This window comes from Aptenodytes patagonicus, chromosome 6 (assembly GCF_965638725.1).
Source record: "Aptenodytes patagonicus chromosome 6, bAptPat1.pri.cur, whole genome shotgun sequence".
Classification (NCBI taxonomy): Eukaryota; Metazoa; Chordata; class Aves; order Sphenisciformes; family Spheniscidae; genus Aptenodytes; species Aptenodytes patagonicus.
In genome coordinates this window covers 13,899,405-13,922,907 of record NC_134954.1, presented here as the reverse complement: position 1 = coordinate 13,922,907, position 23,503 = coordinate 13,899,405, and the positions used below count along the sequence as shown (strand labels likewise).

Genomic DNA, 23,503 nt, shown 5'->3' with positions numbered 1-23,503 from the left:
GCTAGACTGTCAGATACAACCAACAGATCTATCAACTTTAGTGAAAGTTTCAGAGGCATCTTGGTTGCCTTACGATAGAAAAGTAACTTAATCTGAAGCTAAACAAAGCAGAGGAGTTGTTTGTAAATCTGCTAATCTGTCCATACATTTGTACTGAACTCTGAAGAAAGAGGTGATCTTGTAGTTTATGCTTGTTTTTCCTGCTTCTTCCATCTGGCTTATATTGTGGGAGTGGTCAAGAGAATAAGGAAGTGTGGCAAAATATTACCCAGTATTTAGGCCAGGAAAAAGGCTGTTAAGCCACTAGTGCTGCTGTGGTTGATGCCAGGACCTGCACCAATTCCCCAAACATTCCAAAATATAAGAGCTATTTTGAGGGTTAATGCTGCCCATAATTACCTTTTTCTGCTTGCAAGGAGGCGTTGCACTGCTCAATGTCCATCTCAGCTTCTTCCAAGTAATGCCAGTTTTCTACACCATAGGCTTTGGCTGAGTGCTCTAAGGCCTGATTTTTAGAAATGCTGAGTACCTGCAATGCTATTTAAAGTTAATGGGAGCACAGGCTTCTCAGCACAATTTAAAATCAGGCCTCTGCACTGAAACAAGAGATTTTAGTTTAGCAGTCACAAGACTCCTTAAATGATCAGTCTGAATTCTAGATACCTTCTGGAACTGATTTTTTTTTTTTTTTAAATGCATATTGCCAATACTTGCTTGATACCTGGGAAGCTGAGCTATGTCCCATTAATTCTGTGAGCATTACTACTCTTTTAGTTAATATACAGCTAGTAAAACAGCTGGCATGTATGAATGAAGAAAATACAGCTATAATAGATTTACTTCTCTGTGATGTTTTATGGCATTAATCTTTTTTGGATTGGATTGAATGGCAAGGAATTAACTTCTGCTGACATGCTTAAGGGTTAGAATAAGAAATAAAAGAATGTTCCTTTATTGTTTAAATTTCTTTACATGTGTCTGGTGGATTTTTCAAGGTACTGAACTATAGTGTTTTGGGCATGTAGGTCAAAGTCTTTCTTTAAACACGCTATAGTTCCCCCTGTTCTGTTGATGAGCATTATGTTCCCACCTTGAAATCAATAATTCTCCATTCTTGTCTACCCCAAATGTTTGAGTTTTTTATAGTAATCTAAGTTTCAGTTAAAAATATGTCCTCCCTGGATAAAAGGTGCATCCTCATTCATTCCCTGCCTTAATCAGTTTTGTTCGTTTACTCCCTTGTTTTTCGCTCACACAACTATTTTTTCGTTTCAAGCCAAGAGGTCTGTTAGAGCTCCTGTAGTAAGTACATCCAGTGGAAGATGGAGAGTCATCCACTGAATTCATGCAGTGACTTCTCATAAAAGATATTTTGGGTTCAGACTCTTCAGTTTTTAACAAATATACTTCTTTGGCATGACTCTGGATTCTGTGGGGAATTCTAATTCTCTGTCGCTCACTTTGAACTGAAACAGCAAGGTAAGTAGTTTGCTTTGTGAAGCCAGTAGTTTAATGCCTGATCTTCGACTCACAGATCAGCACTATCAGTATTCATGGCAGAAGAGAAAAGAATCACTATCGGGTTTATAATCCCTGTTACTCCATACTGATAGGAGTTACTCCTTTGGAGCTTATGTTTGGGTTTTCACTGAGCAGCAGATTGAAACCACTTCAGGAACAGCAGTAATACTAGTATTCATTGTAGCAAGATGCCTTACCCAATTAGGAAAACCTTCACTCTTTCCTCCTTAAAGCAGCCTTCCTCTTATTTTAGAATGCAGTAGAAAGATTGTGTTATTAATTACATTTTACCAAATGAACTTCACTTAAAGCTTAATTAAAAATGTGGAAGCTGAATTATACTAATGTAGTCTTGTAAACACAGCAGAATTAGGAGTTGTGTGTGAGTAGCTAGTCACAGAATTGAAAAGATCTGTCCCCATTGTTTTTTTAAGAATATTTGAGGAATTTGTACATTGGATTTGGTACAGCTCTGTCTATACGACAATGGCCATGCAGTGTTGTCATTTCTAATTCTGTAGCCACTTAGACCCATTTTATCCTCAGAGCTGATATTCCTAAATTGGGAGCAATTATCTTGCTGGCTGAGAGACCTGAGAAAACAAGGAAAGAAATGGGTTCTTACCTCTTATCAAACATGTTCATCTTTAATTCTCCCCATTTTCTGTTGTCAGGTGCTTGCACATCTCTCTCCCATGGCTAGTTACACTCTGTGAACATAGCATTAGAGGATGATTGGAATTGCCGAGTGCGATTAAAAGGTCATGTCTGAATTACAGCAAAAATCCAATAGGCCATCCATAGTAAAGCTGAGGAATTTTTCATATGTCAGTTAAAATATATATTTTGTCTCATTGTCAGAGATGGAATGAATGAGAGAGAGTGCATTAAATCCAGACAGCTGCAGAATGGCCATCAGGTGGCTCTGGATCTCAGCAGTATCATGAACAGAGGTTTAATTCAGACATATTTTCATACCTCAGACTCCTAGTCCCGATTACCTGTATCAGTAAGAATGCAATTTTTCTGGTGCAGGACTAGCTATTATTTTTTATGTTCATGAAAGTACACTTAGAGCATTATCTATACACCTAGCTCATAATAAGTAACTGGCAAACTTTTTATGCTCTATTGATAGAGCTTAATATTTAAAACAGATTGCACAGATGTGGTGTTTTTATCTACAGTGTTACTAACCCAGAAGAAACGCTGAACGTTAAGCCTGCTAAACCTTCCCTGGCAATCACAAAACCCTAATTTGGAGATCAGAAAATCCCTGTGGCAAAACATCTGCCATCTGCTGGCCAAGGAGAAAAGTACTTGTGAAGCATTGATTTGCGCTGGATAGGGCACTCCAGCCTATCTCCAGCAATAGGAGAAACTCGTAGTTTTACAGAGCTCTTCAGCAGCAGATCTGAAACAGGCCTGGTCAGTAGTTTTCTGACAGCATATTTTTCCATCAGAAAGTGCTGTTTTGTTATAATTAAAACTTTCTGGGGGAACATGTCAATGAGAAATTGAAATGTTCCGTTCTAAAAATATCAGAACATTCTGTTTCAAAATTTTTAGACTGGAACACTTTGCTTTTTATTCCAGAATGATTTTTTTAAAAGTAATTATTTTTGTACATTGTAAAAACAAGAAGTCAAAATTGAAATTGTCGTCTTTGTATTAAACATTAATGAAACCTCACATCATCACTATAGCACGTGGTAAATTCAAGGCAGTCAAGAATCTAGGGGTCTTGGCTTTTATTACCCTGCTGTGACCACTCAGTCTATGTCTCACTACTTGTGGTCATGTACGTATGCTCTGTAGGGAGAATATGTCAAGAGTGTGACTATCTTTTCATTCAGATGAGGGAGATTGGAGATGGGAAGAAAACTTTGGTTTTCTCATCTTTGCATCTTTATTTCTTTTATTGTAATTTTGCAAGAATTACTTAAATTGCTACAGTAATTTAAAGAAAAACTGTTTTGAGCTTATTTTCCTTTTAATAATACAGCATACACAAAGTTCCCAGTTATAGCCAAAATCATACCAGTCAATATTCAGAAAAAAGAAAAGAAGCAAACAACTAAAGATAACTCTCAAGGCTTTTCTTTGCCTAGCTTTGTAAGTTTAGTACTTGTCATGTACTAAAAAGAAAACATAGACTTTGCGTTTTGTCCTGCAAGGAAAGGAATCAAAGAAAATATGCAGGATTTGATTAGTGATAGATCCAGACTTACTATTTTATATCTTTCCTTAAAATGGGGCTCCAGCTGAGTTGTATGACTTCTTAAAGATTGGTAACTTTGTTTTCAGAAAGAAAGGAAGTACAGTGGTTCTGATTATATATCACCAGTCATGACAGATAATTATCTATCTATCTATCTATCTATCTATCTATCTATCTATCTTTCTATCTATCTTTCTATCTAATATATGCCTATATGGCAGCCAATTACACTGTGTTTAAAAAAAATGTTTAGATGCACATAACCAGGCTCTATTTATACTCACAGGGACAGTTTCTAATTTTGGACTTTGTGACTTTTAAAATATCATTTTAATGTAGCTTTTAATGCAATTAGAAAAAATGAAGAAAAAGAAATTGCGCGTGCAAAATCATAGCGGTTGTCCCTCAACATGGATTTTCAGAAGGGCTGAGTTCTTTTCCTCACAGTGCGGTTATCTACCATGTGAACTGGGGAAGTAACTGAACACAGAAGGTTGTTCACCTCTGTAGGAACCAGGGACTGGAGAGGGGAGGTGTGCCTATGCTTTCAGGGAATGTTTAGATTCAGGAAGTATGAGTTCAGTTCTGTGATTTGTAGGGGACTGTCCTGACATGATTGGAGAGACCCTCCTGCACAGGTCTTTTGCTTTTTGTTTTTGCTCTTGCCTCCCCTCTCCAGTTCCTGCCCTTTTTTGCTCCTTGGCCATGCTACCTTCACCCACTTCTCCATCCCCTTCGCTCTGTTTCCATTTTTGCCACTAAGTTGCTGTTTTCTTTTGTTCTTTTCACCCGTCCATATCGTTCCACCCTGCCTCTGTCCTTTCCATTTCTGTGTCTTCTGACCTTTCCTTGTAGCTGTCTTCTCTTTCAAGATCTTCCCAGGCCTTTTCTGCCAAGACCTCCTGATCCTGTTGATCCACCTCTTTCGCATTCTCTAAGTAGTCTTCATCTATCTACTTCTTCCTCACCAGTGAGGTGATGGCAACAGAAGCATAGTACACAAAAGAAGGACACATTCCCAGCTGTTGAGTATGTAGTCTTGATGCCACAGCAATCCCAGCAGTTGGGATGAACAATTTCAGAGAATACCCTTTCTGCCTCTGCAGCTGTGTTGGGGGATACTTATACTGTGGTTTTAAGCAATGTAGTCTTTTACAACAAAATCGGTGAAGTGTTAACATTTGTAGCACCTTACCTGTTCAATAACCTTTTACAGGACTGAGTGGTGGTTCAAACTGGTGAACTGATCTGGCATTAAAGTATTTATTTATTGCTGGGTGTTTTTTCAGCTGAAGAGGTTATTGGATCCATACAGGGGGAAAACACATTTTAATTTGCCAGAAATATTTGGTGCTTTTTAGCTAATGTATACCACCAAAAACTCAACCTTTCGAAGATACCCAGAATAGAAAATTCAGTCTGGTCTCTAAGTCATGCACAACCTAATAATGGAAGAAGGCAGACAAATTTTAGGTAACTCAAGTGTTTGTAATTTTGTCATCTGATCTGTAATATTTGTGCACCTCTGCCACATGAAAATCTGTCAATCATAGTGCCTCTACTGTGTAGTTAACATAATATGCATAGAGAATAATAAAGCTGCTTTATTTAGGATTCTCTCAGCTGTTCCTGTTATCTTATTCAACAGAACAACCTGCTAGTAATAGACTCGGGGTAATATTAATTTGTTAAAGAAATTGACAGGTAAAACATGTTCCTTTATTTTATTTTGTTCTCTAAATGATTCACTCTGGTAAATTAGAGAAATATTATTTCAGATATCTAAGAAAGGCATCCTTGCTCTATATTGGCTTGCTTTTGTCTTACCAATATTTGGTTGAGATTCTTCATGTAATCTGTGAAATTCTTTGTGCCATTGTTTTAAACATAATACAGTGAGATTTGATGCAGTGATTCACTTTGTGCTTATAGCAACTTAAGGCAGATGAGATACAATTTTAACTTCTGCAGCAGAAGGCTATTGATTTGCCTGGTCCCTTTACTAGACTTGTTCTGAATCATTGGTGCCATTGCCTGATTTACATATTTGCAAATACATGCAAATACAGAGTATTGTCATATGATCTTAGGTCCCCAGAACTGCTGGTGACCTACTTGAGTATCTTAGCTAGCAGAATAGGAGCTTTTGCCTCTTCACATTTTATACATTTCAAAAGGCAGTATTTTTCTATGTGTAACTTCTGAAAAGGATCCTACAAAGTTTGAATTATAGTAAAGCATCTGAGAGATCAAGGTCTTTGGTTTGGGGATGTGTTGAGTTTTCTGTTGCTGGATTGATGTTTTCTGCTGCGGAAGGCAAGAGATCCTCATTTGTGAATTCTCTGGGAAAGCTAGAGGGAGCCGGAAGGTCTATAATTCGTTTCCACGGTTTTCCAGGACATCTGGGGAGCGGAGATTCCGGGCGGTCTGGCAACCCATTAAATAAAAAAGTATCAGGAAGAATTAGTGGTTCTGCAGGTGTACTGATTTCCTTTCTTGCAACCCCTGGATTAACTAGCTCTGATACTGTTTCAGCACTGGATGATGGGAGGATTTCATTTTGATTAAAAACCCTTTCATTGGACTCCTCAGAAGATTTGGGGTTTGGATGTTTATGTTTACAGTTTTTACAATGGTGGTTTTTATCCCCACACCCATGGCCAGTTCTGTGCCCACAACCAATTTCATGCCTATGCCTTTTGTCAGACTCATGATCCTTTTTATGTCCGTGCCTGTGTTTATGCCCATGTTTATGCCTGTGTTTATGCTCAGGTTCACCTTCACCTTCTGGTTCCTGTCCACCATCTTTTCTCGTTTCTTTCTCAGGTCTTTGCCTTTCTTCTTCATTTTTATCAGAGTGTGAAATTTTATTTGGCTGGTCTAATGCAGCAAAGCTTCGGAAAGGTGTGAATCCAGGAGGCCTTCTTAGAAATGTAGCCTAAAAAGCATTGCAATAATAGCCATATGAACATAAATAATAGCCATACATGAACAAGAACAATAGCTTCAGATCTGGGAAATTGAGTTGGCTCATTGCAGTACATGAGTCATTTAGCAAAAATATGTTATTGGATTTTTGAAGTAAACTAAATAATTATCTTTTCTGTCTGTGATAAGCATGGAAACATGAACACCCTCCCAAATAACTCCAGAGTATTTTAGCAGTTATATGTTAAAAGAACAATTTATATATCACTGAAATTCTGCCATTTTAACATGGGAATGATACTATAGAGAGGAAAACATGTACTGGTTTTAATTTATGAACAATACAGTTAATTTCTAGGACTAAATGTCCCTGTGCTTGTTAGAGTATAACACTCTGATATATAAAACCAATTTATGCTAAAGGCTAACACATCTCTGAGTAGTCTCAATATCAGAATATACAAAAGATCTGGATCATTTTGTTATATGAAATGTAATTATTCAATTTTTTGTTTCTATATTTGACATATGCATTTCATAAGACTGCTTAGAAATGACAGGCATAGGTTAAAGCTGATAATATGAAGCGTTCAGTTGTTATTGAGTAATCTCTATTTCCCCATCACTGTTCAACTGAAAGACAAAGACTGAATGCATGGTGTACAGTCACTATCCAACATGGGTTTCATTTCTGTCCACCAAAGTGCCTGATCATTATCTAGCTGCAAATCAGAGTTTTTCTGGGATGGAGCTAAATTTGAAAGTTGGTGTGGATACAATATTGTAGTGAAAACAAAGAGGAAAAATATTTACTAGTTGATACATAATGAATGAATAGGTAGTTATGAAGGTGCTGAGCACAGTGAAGTTATTGATTATGAATGCAAGTTAATCAATCTCACTTTACTCAGTGTATCTTCTCTTCTTCATTGGGGAGCATGGGAGTCCCTGCATTTATTAAAAAACCTGCAATCATCAGAACTAAAAAAGTTCTGATAATAAAAAAAAGTTATATTCCATTCTGAAATTTTCAAACTGACCCATGTTCAGGGCTAGTTAATTGTGGAGCTGGGCAGGAAGGAAAATGAAAGATCTTCCTGCAGAGATTGATGACTTGTGGCAGGAGATCTGCTACTCTACTAATATGAAAAGATTCGCAGATGGTTTTGAAATCTGTGGGATATAACTATTGCATTGGCAAATACATTTTTGTCTCAATTTTTAAACCTAGTATGAATAGTAATTCAAAGGAGCTGATGGGGCTTGATACTTCAGAGCTTAACTGATAATGCAAAGGAGCAGTCGACAGGCAGAACGTTCTCTCTGTCCTGTTGCCTTTGTATTTCTGTAATCACTGTGTTGTCCACTGTCTCACCTTGTGGTGAAACTGACTTCGATGTAACAAGTTGCTGAGGTTAGAGGGTGAGAGGAAGGAGTGTGGCGTTACTGAGGCTGTTAGAAGAACCGTGTTTTCCTTTATTTTTGGTACCAAATATAGGATAATTTGGAATGGATAAAGAATTTAATGGCTGCCTTTGTTCTATGCTCTACTTATGATGATGGGTAATGAAGAGGAATCATACCATTGACCGTTCTTTAGAGCAGTTAACCTGGGAAGAGATTTTATTCTCCCATGGGATCACATGAATTTGTGCTTCACATGGCAATGGTGCCTGTTGACAAAACAAAAATCAGCACATCAACGCAACAAAACACCAGACACAAAGGAAAAGAGTTGTGCATGAAAAAAATCATTATTTTTTTAGTAATACTTTTAAATACAAATATACTTGGAACTTTACCCAAATATCTATGAAATCCATCTTAGTGATGGAGACTTCTGTATTGGGACACATCATTGCTTAGCTTTTTGAGGTTATAGTATGCCTGTATGAACACTTTAATTCAACTTTGGATTGGAGAGTGGATCTTGAAAAATTGGATTTTTCATCTCCAGCACTTTTGGAGCACTAACTGGTTAATCTTCATGATATTCCTAAGAAATATTGTTTGTTGATGGTATTTCTACTACTAAAAATTGGGAATTTGAGATAGAGAGAAAGGCATTCTTTTTCTATTTAGTGCCTGCTACACTAACAGATTTTAAAATCTCACAGGTAAGCACTTTCATATGGTGGGAAAAGAGAGAGGAAATAAAGCCTCTCTTTCCCAACCAACTTCCTTGCCAATGGTTTCTGGCCCTATCAGCATTACTTTCCAGTGTCTGGAACACATTTTCCCGGTATCAGCAGCATGCACTCCAGAAACATCATTCATTTGCACACCAGTAACACTCCAATCTCATGTTCTCCTTAGCTGCAAGTCCACAGAGTCAGGAGTATTGCAGCTATTTCATTTTGCAGCAGCCTCCTCCCCTCCTTTCTTTGATTCATTATTATCAGAAGAAAGTTCCTTTCGCTTTGCAGTGAGCACTGATCCTGCAGTTGGAGTGACTCAGTTTAAGCTTCATGTTTTACTAACGTTGTCACTGGCTTGGGTTACAAGCAGTGAAAGGTGTCTTTCTTGTTAAAACAAAAGTTTACTGAAAGAGGTAACAGAACTCAGGATGTGATTTTACTTAAGGGTTTACAATTTCTGGTACAAATGAATTTGTCCATTAGGAACATTACAGTTGGCAACATCATCATTACTTACACTGTCTGATGTGGCTTCACAGTCTTCATTAAGTTTTTCAAACTCTTTCTTTGAGCAGTTTGTCTTCCAGACCACAAATAATATATGGTAGTTTTGTCCTGCAACCACCTGAAAAATTAGCAACAAGGCTTTCTGCGGTAAAGGCATTTTATTGAAAAGGGTTCACAGGAAAGATGGTTTTCTACAAGCTTATACTACTTATATTCTACAAGTCCTGACCACTAGAACAATATTAAAATATTTGGCAGCAAACCTATCTGCTTCTAATCAACTTACTTATTTACTCCAGTTCCCATTCTCAAAAATTCCAGCATTGAAATTGAAGGAAACAGAAAGGTAAGAATAATATCAGGCCCACAGTTTTGGCTTTGCTTTATTGGATGCCTGCAGTAATTTCATTAATAACAAATGAAATCATTAGAGATACCACTGTAGAGAGCCAAATATGATGTAAGAAAAGTGGAATGTGAGTAAAATGAAGCGTGTGATGAACAGGCTCAGTTGAAAACGAACATATTTGCCAAATGCATTAAGGAGAGAAACTTGCATGGGTTCAAGGATGTGCCTGGGACGAGTTCTCTTATTATTTTTTACAGAGCCCAAGATAATATATCTTGCTTCAGAGACAGCAGGCAAAACGTGAAATTCTGTCTCTTTTAAGTCTATTTTAAAAACGTATGCATGCTAATATCAATCTTGATATGAAAAGTGAGAAAGAAGAAAAAAGTTTAAAAGAAGAAAAAGCACAGATATTATTAGTAAGATAACATAAGCTATTCAGAAAAACTCTGGTGTGCTTTTAGTGCCTTCTCCAGTGGTACCCCTCATGCTCGGGAGAAGTTGTTGACAAAGTATTTTCTGAACTACTCCATTGTCTTATTTTAAGTTCTGTCCTAAACCTCTGTTTTGATATGTTGGGACAGTAAACAAGGCAAATGCAAATGCAAATGCTGACCAATATTATCCTCTTGATTCCTTGTTCCTCTTTATCCAGCTGTATTTATCTGTGTATCAAGTTATGCACAGATGTTCTCTTCTGAATCTAGCTGGAGTATTATTAGCAGCAGAATCAGTGTATAAATTAACAGATTTCTACGGGAAATTGGGAAGCCCCATTTCTTGGAGCTTACAGCTGCTGTAGGGTGGACAGTGCCTAAAATAACATACAGAGTATTGGTGTGGTGGATCAAGTGGGTAGTTTTGTCTAATAAATTTTTTCTACTTTAAGAGTTTAAGGTATGTTACAAAGGCTGGTAAAAAGTGGGGTAGCTATACAGAAATCAGACACCCTAAGTCAACCTTCTTCCCATGCTTTTAAAATCATTTTGTTTTAAGAAAAATAAAAAAAAACTAGAGATGGGAGATTTTTAAATCACTTCTGAATGCAAGCCAACATGGATAAAATTTTGCAAGAAAAATTGCATGGATATTTCAGTTACCCCATGTATCAACACTTAGAGAAAAAAACATTATTTCAAATCTAAATACAAACTTTAGCTAACATTCAGCTTAGACCAATAACACTGCCATGTCTGTTCCTCATCTCTGTGGTATATCCCAACCTGAACTGTCGCTGTTTCTATTTCTCCACCTTTATAGTAGAAATCATCATTGCTCTCTGAATTATACTTCTCCATAGAAACCTTCAGTAGTTCCTTCAGTTCTGGACTGTCTTTTGGGATAGTCTCCGGACAACCACTGCAAGTGTCAGGATTTACCGTGTCTTCAACTGAAAGAAACCAACAGATTTCAGATCTAAGGAACAAAAGATTCAATGTAGATATAGGCTGGGAAAAACAGTTAGTTTTAAACCCCTGCCTTCTGGAATGCTTTGTATTTGGGTCTATGAAATGAAAGCAAAATATCTTTGAGTTTTATATGACCAGCATTATCATATCTTGGTTATCTAAAAGAGCACTGCATCAGCATCTAGTGTTGCATTGGACACCTAACAACAGTTTTCTCACAGAAACAAGAATTGTGTGTACCAATTGTGGGTAGCTAGCAAATAAAGAGAAGGAACACCTATATATATATATATGGAAGGACCTGAATCAAGTGAAACAAGAGGTGTATGTTATTGGCAATGAATGTGTTGAAGAATATTGTTATCTTTTCTTGAAGAAAAACAAGTCTGAATGGGTGAGAATGCAGCACTTACTACATGGAGCAGTACTGTACTCCCTGTTCTAAAGCTCTGGAGCTGTGATAATCTGTGTCTAAATAGATGGCTGGAGGAAAAAGTAACAATGAGAAAACCATTTGGGAGTTTGACAGTAATGAACCTATAAATTCTAAATAATTTATTTACTAGGGGAAAAAATAAGCCTCTAACATATCAAATGTAAGTATAACCATGCAATATGAAAAAAAAAAGGTAGTATCAATAGGTGAATTACCAATTTTGGACAAAATCTTAAAGTCCTCATCTCCTTTGCCTTTCAAAAGAATACATTGGAGTGCTTTGGAAAGTTAGAAGTTACTTATTTAAACAACGTGATATTAACTTGCTTATCACTGTAGTGGAAAAGGAATCAATTTTTGTAAGACAGTTATACTCTTTGAGTTTGTATCTGTTAATCTCCAAACAAGAGTCAGCAACCAGCTCCACGTCATGCAAATAGGGCAGTATACAAATGATAAAATGTAACTTTCAGCTGCGTATGAAATACTTGTAGGAAGTGAAAAAAATCTGTGGTAATATTTCATTAAGAGGCAGTGCTTTTTTGGTCCCAGAAGAATTACTTTCTCTTGTTATTATCTGTTTTCATCTCTTGCATTTTTATTTTGTCTTTTTTTTACAACTGTAAAAAAGCATTGAAAATTGCAGAACGTTTAAAATTGATAGTGCCTATTACATACCTGGAAGCTTGCATTGGCTTGCAATATCTACGATCTGCGCGTGAAGATTTTCATATGCTTTGGCATCACATTTACCTACACGCTGGAGTAAAAACCCAAAACAGCTCCTTATTATTCAGAAATAATGAATAAGCTCACATCCTAATACCTTCCTGCTAACAGAATAAGTCAAGCATACTACTAATAATTCCTTCCTTCAATACACTGGGAGCAAGAAGCCTGACAGATAGTCTGCAGAGCCAATAAATGATCAGGGTTCAAAAGGACCACCCAGAGAAAATAAAACCATAAAAGAGAAGCTAAATGAACTATTTGTATGTGTTTGTTACAGAAGGAAATGGGGGGGTTTACAAGCCAGAATCCTATTTTATGGAGAACTCCCTGGAATTTCTGTCTCAAAGTGTAAAGACCAAAAAGAAGGTTACACAATTAACAAATCAAACATTACTGAGTTTCTGGTATTTACTCAGGTGTTCTAAAGGAACTGTGGTAGATGACTTGCTTAAAATTGCCTTGATATCTTAGGGCTGGAAGAAAGCAGATGTTGATCCTGTTCTTTTTTTTAAAAGGTTATAGACCCATAAAACTGATGTCTGTACCATTCAAATTATTAGAAATGGTAATAAGGAAAGAACTAGGAGGCCTGAATACCTCAAGGAGAGACTGGGGTTTTTGTTGTAAACAGAAGTTGTATTTTGCAGATTTGTCAAAGTTCCTCAAAAGCATCAATGAAAGTGGGTAAAGAGACCTGTTGATAAAGTATACGTAGATTTTCAAAAAGGTTTCAGTGAAGTCCCTTGTCAAAGACTCTAGAGGAAACTAATCAACTGTAGAATAAGAAGGAAGATTGTTAGAATTCAGGATCAAGATCTTAGGGCTATGACAGATACTTGAAAGTGTCATCCATAAAAAAATCTGCTTAGTAGTGGTTTAGAAAAAATAATAAAAAAAATAAGCCTTGACATTATTACCCAGGTTAAAGAGAATGACATTATGCCCCACTATAGCTCTGTGGTTCACATGCATGTTGAATACAGTGTGCAATTCTGGTCCTCCCATTTCAGAACGAATGGTACAGAGCTGAATAAAGGTATGGAACAACTTTGGTGGACTTTGGTCATTCCAAGGTATAGAATATTCTTGGAATATCATATTCTAATAATATCTGTCCATGATATGTTAAGCAAGGCTGCTTAACAGTTCAGTGTATAAGTGATAAAGATCCAATCCCACAAACTGTGCGTGATCAAAGCCGTATGTGAATGAGGTAGCACTTCTGCATCATGTGAGGTGGACAGAAGTCATTACCTCTAGGTGACAGGTTGGGAAACAGACTCAAGCAGATTAAGTAACTTCTTTAAGGTTTAAGGGCAAACGTGGGTAACGGAGGGATTTGCTTCAGCTAGTCTGATTCTCTCTCTATTATTATTTACCACAGTGTTGTCATTCTTTCCTTTTTTGATCAATGCTTCTGAAACATTCTGAAACATTCTTGAGACATCCAAGAAGTACTTTTTGAACAGGAGAGGCTCTTGTATGTAACACTCAACAGTGCACCTCCACAACAGCTGAAACAGATGCGAGCCAGGACTCCTGTCGTTCCTCCCCTCCCATTTACCATCACTGTTCATTATGACTCTACGTTCCTGCCCTCTACCTTGTATTTGCAGAAACATTTGTCTGACGCCATGGTGAGGCTAGTTCAGGGAGGTCGGTTGAGAGAGCAACCCTCTATTTTTGGTACAGTTAATTCTGTTCCAGGTCAGAGAAGCAGAGGAAGTACCTGGTTTTGCAACACTTTTAGCTAGAGTATGTATGTTTGTTACTAAATTTCTCTTGAAGCTCCCTTATTTGGACTGTGGTAGAGGTTAAGTAATAATTCAGCTATGTACTTTTCTTAGAAAATATGTCTTAAGCTGGAAAAACAGTGCTAATTTTAATTATCGCTTTTTGAGTTGTACCTGAGTAACTCCTTGAATATCTGGATAGGAACTTCTCGAGGGATTTATTATTTGGGTGAGACTGTTTAGATTCTATAGAGTAATCGGTAAACATTTCAGTGGTCATCTTAGTTGCTGATTCAAGAGAAGGCATGGATGTTCTAATTGCATGAATAGACAGTTATCTATAAGCCTGGATTTAAACTTCACTCACAAAGTGAAGCAAGACTATAAATATTTTCTTGAGTCAGGTCTCAATGATTATTTGTTAATATGATATTTTCTTGATAAACAGATTTCGAAGATTACTTACACCTCTAGAAGTGGTTTTGCACTCTGGAGTTAGATCTTGAAATTGGTCTTTCGAGCAATTAGTCTCCTCGATTTCATATTTAATTACGTAATTCCATCCAGCTACCACCTGGAACAGATATTTAGGAGGTACATTATGTAAACGAACACAAACTTGGAAGTTAAACTATTAAATGTGATTAGCAAAGAAAGCAAAACTACTCTTCTAGTGCCTTCCATCCATCAAATCACTGTGCAGTCATTGAGCCATCATGGACAGCAAAAAAAATCTTGACTTGTGATACAAAAAGTAAACTAAGTCATGCATATATTAGAACTGCACTTTGTATTTGGATTCCACTTCTCCTGGCAAGCCTGCAGCCTCATGAGGCTTGGTTTCTTGCACTTTCCTCCAAAGTATCTGTTACTTATTATTCCCAGTAACAGGAAGCTGGTCTAGATAGATGACTATAGTAATACAGCTTGGCAAGTCCTACGTTCCTGAGCGTGGGACATAGTAAAACAGCATCTGAATAATGTAACTTTATACTGCTGGCATAATTTGTTATTGAGTGTCCTGCATTTATCATCTACCTGTAATTGGTTCTGCCTTGGGCTTTACCTTCCCCCACCCGCTGTTTTGTCCAGATTTGTGACCCTTTTTTTAATTTTCTCTCCAGGAAGCAGTTCACTTTTCCTCACTGTGGCTACTGCTTCTCACCCATGAAATCTCTCCATGTCACAGTGTTGGATCAGGTAGCATTGGATTAAAAAGGGGAAATAAGAATCAAATATAGGAACTTTCTATCCCAGATCAATTGAAGTGGAGGGCTCTGACTAGTTTCTGTTGGCTAGAAGTGACATGGTGGTTCTTTTTCCAGCTGCTGGATTGCAGTCTGTCTGTGACATTTTGTCATGTGGCTTAAATGTTGTGCAAGCTTGTCTCTCAGCTAAGAGGATCGTTGCCATCAGTAAATAGAAGGAGGACGGTCTGAATTAAATCATAGGTCAAATTGACAAGAGACCAGAAGATGCTTTTTGGCTAAGTAAATACATACACATTCAAAGAAAAGGGTCTGTATTTGGTGTCAGGTTGCATACTAGTTGAAAAACAAATAAGAAACTTAACTTTCTAGCAACATCACACCAATCCATAGGAGAGCCTTTCACAGGGAAATAATTGTTGCATGGAATACTAGATGACACAGAATTTCTGCAACCTGAGCAGTCCTTTCTTGCAAAGCAGATATTCCTGTGTGCAGATAGCACAAGCAGCAAGTGACATGCTGGCTTTTTGTTGTTCTTACCCATTTTTCCTGTATAGGGTTTACCCTTCCTATAGCGTATAGCAGCTGTTGACATATGGGTCCTATTGCATTGCAAAAACATAGATGCCTGCTGCTGTTTGAGAGGCTGTAGAGTATGAGACATCTGTGCAGGCTGGCAGTTTTGGCACAGAACCTAGGAGAGATCTGCTCCTGCTGGAGCTTCAGGGAGAGGCCAAGCAGAATACCCAAGAGCATCTGAGATGACACAAGATCTCTGTGTCAGCACCGAATGCAAAAAAAACCTGGTGCTAAACACTGGTTAGCTGCAACTGCAGATAAAGAAAAAAATATGTTTACTATCAGTTTGTAAAGTTGACAGCTCTGAAAATCCAGTAGGTAACTGCTATGATTCCTTAAAAATGAAGAGAATTATTTACAGGGTCTACACTCTATATGCATTTTGTATGCATTTATTATGAAATATAAGCCACCTTAAAATAAGAAACGTATACATAAAACAGCCAAGGTACCTGGTTTTGGGTTTTTTTTTAGTAAAATTTAGAGAAAAATCATACACAAACCTGTCTTTTAGCTTCTTTTATTCCCACAAGCTTAAAAAGGGCATGTTCAGCACTGTGCCTGTTAAACTTTTGAATGGCTTGTTTCAGAATTTCTGACACTTCTGAACTGTCACTTGATATAGGATGGAAGCATCCAAGACATGTAGCCTCAGTAAGTGTTATCTTTGGCGTAGCTGGAAAAGAAACAAACCAAAAAATATAGGGCTTCATGTAAGACAGCCTCAGGTTTTAATTTTTCCTATCTAGGAATGAGACAGAAGGTTCAATGAGCAAGAACCTTTCTGCTTTTAATTGGAGTGATCAGCTAAATCCGCATTTCAGTTTCAGGGTCTGCAAAGACATTCATTGTATTTAGAAACATGCTTTGGTTTGTGGTGGTAGGGGCCATCCATGACATTTGGATCCAGGCATGGTTTCAGCAGCAAACTTCATTCAGAGGAGTGAGTTCAGGAGTCATTGAATGTCTGAAAAACCTTGCATGTAGTTTTGACACCACTAAGAAAGGGTCATCCCTCATTCAGTCAGGGAAGAAACAGTGGAGGCTACAACTAAGGAGATGTTCTTAAAATTCTTCAAAGCTCACCCACTGTGTACAGCTGCTTACTGTCCTCACCATGTTTGAGGATGGGGACTTTGACAGGCATGTTTTGGCTCACCCAGGTGAACTGCTCTGACTCCGAGCTCCTTAGGGACTGTAGTTGAACTGTTCTACTGCTGTGTTGTTTGAACTTCCCCGATAGTCACTTTGGCTGCCAGTTACCACTTGGTGTTACCTTCAGGCTTAACCACCTGGACTGGCTGTGGATAGACAAGCTTGTCGGGGATGCTCAAACTTCTGTTTCCTACTACTAATCCTATTAACTCTTTTTTCCTTTCTAGTAATCATGGATTGGATTTTCATAAATTAATTTTATAGTTCAGTACATAAATTAATTTCATGATTCAGTGAGCTTGAGAATTAAAGTGGGACAATATGTGGTCTCTGTGGAATTGAAGTAAAATTTGTGTGCCTGATCCTCAGCTGGCATAAACTAGCTTTAATGGAGTTACGCCAGCTTGCACCAGCCAGGAAACCAGTCCAGGCTCGATATGGTCAAACAGTTCCACCCAGAAGGCTGAGCAGTATGGTACCTAACATGGTGGGGAAATCCCTTACCAGTTAGGGTCTATTGTTTCACTCTGTTTGAATCCTTTGGATTTGATTTGGCTCCTCTGTACGTTTGGAATATCTCAGTGTAAGCAATACTATTTAGCCTTAGCTCTCCAAGGGGTACTTGAACAAATTCTGGCCCTTCTTATTTCTAGCATCATTTATTTTGACTCAGTAATGACAAATATATACGTTACAGAATAATGTGACCATGTTTTCAGGGAGTAATCACAAAGGAGAGAATAAAACAACAGTACACCCAGTTCTAAACCGACTATGGTCTCAGCATTTTCAGAAGGGCTGAACAAATGTGTATTCTTTTTTCAGAGTTGCTATAACTTGGTAACGAGATGAGCTTCTCAGGCTGAATACGTGATTCATTTAATTTATGTGTGGTTTTTTAGCTTTCTAAGCACATATTCAAATGCAAATTTCCCATGCATTCTCTGTGGGATTCACACACCTTTTACTGGCAACTAGATGTCACCATTGCCCTACAAACACGTCTAAACCAAGTGGCGTTTATTCAGTAGCAGAACATGGAGTTCGTGTGTACTGCAGTTCCTAGAAGGACACTGGCTGTAGGTATAGCCATTTAAGCTTTAAACAAGCTAACCAGGAATAAAAAACAAAGATAAGCTGTCAAACATCTCAGAAATCACAGTAAATATTTCTGTAGTTAATATGCACTTAGCTCCCTGCTACCAGTTAGACGGATATTTTAAAACTAGCTTGTTATGTCTTGCATGAACAGTAGGCATAGGCACATAGAGATCTCAGTTGCAAAGCTTTAAAACAATGTGATTTCTTTCTAATAAAGGAAATTACTAAGTGAACATAATAGTTATATACGAATGTCTTATAGGCAAGAAATGTAGTACTGCTTATTGTTAAGGTCTAAAAGATATCAGAGTCTCTCTTACATAATTACATCACTGCTAAATTTTTATTTTGTAAATGAAATTTTTTTTTGGTTTTTTTTTGGTTGGGATAAATATTTGTTTTGGTAAACTAACAGAAATAATATAGTCATTTTTAGTTTGGAGAAAATTGAGGTACGATTTTTTCTCATAAAGGTTTTTTCTAATAATTTCTGGCACAATTTTATATTTGAATAAGTAAGGACAGAAAATTAAAGTGTGACAAGTTGTATCTAGTCTCTAAGTTACTGATATGCTTTTGGTCTTAAGCAAATTCATTTTAACTTGGTATAATTCCAGTGTTTGAAGAAACTTACTACTGGCATGCGCCGGTTTTCATTACCCTAGATAGAAAATGCCAGTGCTTCACTGACTTAGCCTATATGTGTATAACAGTGAAGTGAAATTTTATCTTTAACATGTAGTTGCTTATGAAAGATTATTTATAAATGTCTGAGTAGAATGATAAGGAGCTCCTACCTTTAAAATCACCTGAAAGTCTCAATATTATATTTTTCCCATTCTTATTTGTCAACGTACTTGTTGAATGCTGCCCCAGACAGTTACATACCTGGAAAAATTTTGCAATCTTGCGAAATGTTACTTGTTTTTTCAGCATTATTCATGTGAACTTGAGCTGTGCATTCTCCTGTTTTCTGCAAAAATATATGACAACATTTGTCTTAAACTTGCTGAAGAAAAATACAGTGCTATATATTCCTCTAGCTATTGAACAAAGTTGACAGTTGCAAATTGAGTTTGGGGAACAAGTTCATATGTACATTTGTAGTAATGTCTGATTTGCTGTTTTGTTACTGGAAAAGGAACGGTTTTGTTGATTGTGAAGAGAGTAGGGGATGAACTGAGCAAATAATCTGAAAGATTGCTTTATGATTGATGCTTATTAATTAACTAAAGAATTTACAGCCAGAATAACGGAAATGAACACATCCTCATAAATAAAGTCTGTATAAATTGTGTATTTGCCTAATTTCCTTTCTGCTAGTACAGGATATGCAGCAATGATCATGGCATTCCACATTGATTCAAATGATATTATCACCATCATCCCTTTCTTTGCGTTGTGTACCGTGTGAAATAACAGTGACTTCCACTGGAAATGTGCAGTGTTCCCACATGCTATGTGTGCTCCAATTGTACCTCCTCTAGGTGCTCTCTAGTAGCATGAGCCAGACATGCTTTGCATTGCTAAAAGCCCTCTGGTAAATTTTCTGCCGTAGTGGCTTCCATGTCAGTATTTTTGTTGGTGCAGATCTGAAGTCAATTTAGTTATGCAAGTTTCCATTACACATAATTAATAGAAAGTTTTACAGCCATCACTCTCACAGTGCATGTATCTTATGTTGAATTTACTGTGAACCTTCATATTGAAGAGCTGAAATGTTCCCTTCTGCACATATTCAGGATTATAATGGTAAACTCACTATTATAATGGTTAACTTTAGAGTTGTAAATATTTCTGTACTGTACTTTAGTCCTATAAGCGCTCAGAAGCAACACAGCTAAAAAAGTTAAATTCTCTACTGTATTTTTCCCCAGGTGACTGCAGTTCGGGTCATTATGCTGATGTTTCTGTACAGAGAACTTTTAAAGAGGACAGATACTTACAGCCTCTGCAGGTACTTTGTAATCACAGTCTTGCCAGAGTTTGTTTTCCTCAGTGGCACAAGTGGTTTCTTGTATTCGATATTTCACATAGAATTGTGTGTCAGGACCTGCCTGGATAAAAACAATATGCATGTCATCATTTGCCTAGTAATAAATCAAGTGAAAAGATAAGAGCTTCAAAAGGTAAATACTATCCATTGGTTACCTTATATTTTATAGTATAAATATATATATACACCCCTTATATTTTATAGTATAAGGTAACATTAGCTGCTGGTCTCCATGCAAGGTCTCCCAAATCTCGGTAGTTCAATAATTAACTTATCTAATTATATTACTGAGCCCTTACTTACAATTACAATATGCTGATATAATAGATACGGTATGCTCAACTACCTTCATTTTAACTTGTAATACCAAGGGTTTTAAAACCAGAAGGAAGTGGTTAGGTTTTATACTCATATTCAAATGTACTCCAAATAAGCAAATTTGGGTTGCTGCTTGGATAGTTGGCATAATTACCAGCTTGGACTGTGCTCCTGTCCAACTCCCTCACACTCACTCTTGGCCTTCTCCCAGATCTGTCTGCTTTCCTTCTGTACAACTCTACGGGCAGCCCAGAAACAGCAGCCAGCAACCCTCAGGCAGCCCGGCAGTGCCCAAACTGCCTTTACTCTATGGTAACAAACAGAGCACTTAAGCTGCCCTGCCTGCTTGGAAAGGGGCGAGGAGGGCATATGCTCTGGAGACAGCCTTTGGCGGTGCCTGCAGTTTTCCTATAGGCATTAAAGGCTGAGCTGCTCATGAGGGTAGCCTCAGGAATCCCGTAAGATGAAATACAAAGTATTAAGCAAAGTTTGGCCTGGCCAGTGGAAGTGTTTCTGATGTTGGTAAATCAGTAGGGGGGATTTTCTCCTTGCTACAAACTGAGTAGTGAGCCTGTGCCTACAGGTAACATTAACACACTGCAAGGTTTGTAGTTCATCCTTTAGAGGAGATATAAAGCCAGAAGTTACTAATCTTTTACTGCCACTAAAAATGCTCTGCCTACGTGCCTTTTCAAATACAAGCACAGCAGCTGCTGTACTTCAACACTGGTTATCCTCAAGTGATACTGCTGGGAGAATTAAATGATAATTCTTGCCCTAGTGGTACCAGGAAAGTGAAGCTGAGCTGATGTGGGTGGAATACACTGGATTTACGCTGGTGTAGACACCGAATTATATTCGGTGTTCTCTCAATTCCTGTTGTGTATTGCTACAACTACGAAGAGGTGTAGAGGTACCTGATATAATGGTTGCAGGTTGTAAGACAGGATGAAAGGGTCTCTAAAAATATAATGGACTTAATCCTCAGCAGGTATAAATTGACATTTATGGAGCTGCATCAGGTTATACTATCTGGGATGTGGACTTAAAAAGAGCCAATTCTCTTCTCTGTTACAGTGTTCTAAATCTGCAATAAATCAGCTCAGTGAGTAAATGAAATATGTGAGAAAAGACATTATTTCTGTATGTTATTTGTTGTTGGTTTATTTCATTATTATTATGAACAGCTATGCCTTTAACTGGGGCAGGTTCAGTCTTTCACCAGTCAGCTTTTATGTCTTATTACCTTATCAATAATGAATGTACATGAATATGTAATAACCAGCTATTTAATTAATGCATTCAACATTGTGAGAGTAGCAATGAGTAAAATCTATACTCTTTCTAGAAAAGGAATATTGAATATGATGAAATCTCTATTGCAGATTCCTTTTCTCTGTTTTTTACTTAACATCATAGTTAGATCAATGATTCAAAGTAATAATTGATTGCAATAAATATGTATTCTTAAAAATAGAACGTTGTTTAAGATAAAATACTGAAACTAATATCTGTCCATCTGAACATCAGCAAAAGGAAGGTGGTGTTACAGCTCTGATATAAAGATGTTTGCATTTGGCTATTGTTAAGGATGTGTGTAGTTCAGTGAAGAGAGTGGGACTATTCATTTGTTTGATGTTAATTGTGTAAGGGGCTTGCCAGATTTTAGTCTTTGTCACTACATGCTAAGATCTCCCCAGTTTGAAAACAGGAAAACTAGACAGTAGGTGCCAGGAGATGTGGGCAGTTTACTGTAGGGCATTTAGCAATTCATGTTCCCTTTCTGAGGTCAATTTCTATCTGGGTAAAACCATCTTGTGATTTTGGAGTGCAAAATATTCTCTCTGACACTGGGTTTCTTGTGTTTTACATCTGAAAATCCAATCCAGTAGAAAAAAATGCTAATGTTATTTTCAAGTAAAGTAATGCTTGTCATTATTATGGTAATATCATCTTTGTATGCCTCTCAGAGGTAAATACTCTTTTGTTAGATTAACACTATATAGAAGGACTCCAGGCAAAGGATCATGTTTCATTCTTTTTTTCTTCTGTAATTTTAGCTATCCCCCTATTTGACTAAAATATCACCTAGTGCTTTTAGATAGATCTGTGACTCAGGACTAGTGTCAATCAAATAATATTCACAAACAATTTATTCAGAATATTGCCAAATTTTATCAGGTCATTCTTTTTTATGTGTGATACCAGCTCTTCCCAAGTCAAGATAATATTCAGGTTTTTTAGTAAGTGCGTTTTTGCCATTGATCTGAAAACCTTACTGATGATGGAAAGGGGTAGAATACCCAACAGAGAAAGGAGAAAACAGAGTGGACTAGTAAGACAAATTGTATTCGTGATAGAAATTTTCTATTCTTTAGTCCTTGCATTAATAAGCAATTCACCAGCACACATAATTCCATTGATAAAAACATAATATACATCCCTGCTTGTCACGGTAACGAGTATATTATTGTTCAAGTATTTCTTTGATTTTTTAAAACGTTTTTGGAAGACACTTTGCTGTCATGCTTGCTGTCTTATGAACGAGATGGAGATAATCTGATTCAGAGTGCATAAACAATTCCAACATATTTTTTTTTTCCAAAGTCTACTTACAGTTCTCTTGGCTTCCATCACCACATATAGAGCAAATTGATTACCAGCTGCTCTGTCTCCATTGTATTTCTTCAGTGCTGTGTCGACAGCTTTAAAGACATCAGGGTCATCACAGTCCAAAAACTCAAGTGGAAGAGGGGTGGCTCTGCTAGAGAAAAAACTACAGCAGAGTGCTAGTACAATGAAAGGTTTCATAACTGGACAAAAAAGGCCCCCTGAATTAGAAGGCTCTTTAAAAACCAAATGGAAAAGGAATGCCTGACAGGGTTTTAGTCACCACTTCTGTTTTTCAGGAGCAATAGCTAAGTAAACAGAATGAGTAGGTTGCTGGGGTTGGTTGGTTCTCGTCATACCCTGTTTATACTGCAAATAAACTTTGAGTTTATCTAAATAAACTTTGTGTTGTCACCAGAATGACACTAAGGTTATCCACCTGCCATCAAGATAACAGGCTAAATGGCTGCAGCTGGGGACAGGTTTAGACTAAGCAGGATGGCCCCTGAGCAAAAAAGAAAGCAGAATGTTTGTAGCTTTCTGGCTTCTTAACATCTAA

General features: G+C 37.3%; 1 protein-coding gene across 3 annotated transcripts; it reads right to left on the bottom strand.

Moving 5' to 3' along the window:
- Positions 1-3,495: 3,495 nt before the first annotated feature.
- Positions 3,496-23,237, bottom strand: KNG1 (kininogen 1). Of its 3 annotated transcripts, none has more exons than XM_076341279.1 (11): positions 22,951-23,233; positions 19,967-20,077; positions 18,909-18,993; positions 16,268-16,440; positions 14,441-14,548; positions 12,188-12,269; positions 10,888-11,054; positions 9,326-9,433; positions 8,254-8,343; positions 6,521-6,680; positions 3,496-6,169 (listed from the first exon to the last, which is right to left on the bottom strand). In XM_076341279.1, the coding sequence occupies exons 1-11, from the start codon at positions 23,143-23,145 to the stop codon at positions 5,970-5,972; spliced, it is 1,479 nt and encodes a 492-aa protein (XP_076197394.1). In that variant the 5' UTR covers positions 23,146-23,233; the 3' UTR covers positions 3,496-5,969. The 3 variants fall into 3 exon arrangements, with proteins under 3 accessions (XP_076197394.1, XP_076197395.1, XP_076197392.1); XM_076341280.1 differs by having other exon boundaries at positions 6,527-6,680; XM_076341277.1 differs by having other exon boundaries at positions 3,496-6,680; positions 22,951-23,237.
- Positions 23,238-23,503: the final 266 nt, after the last annotated feature.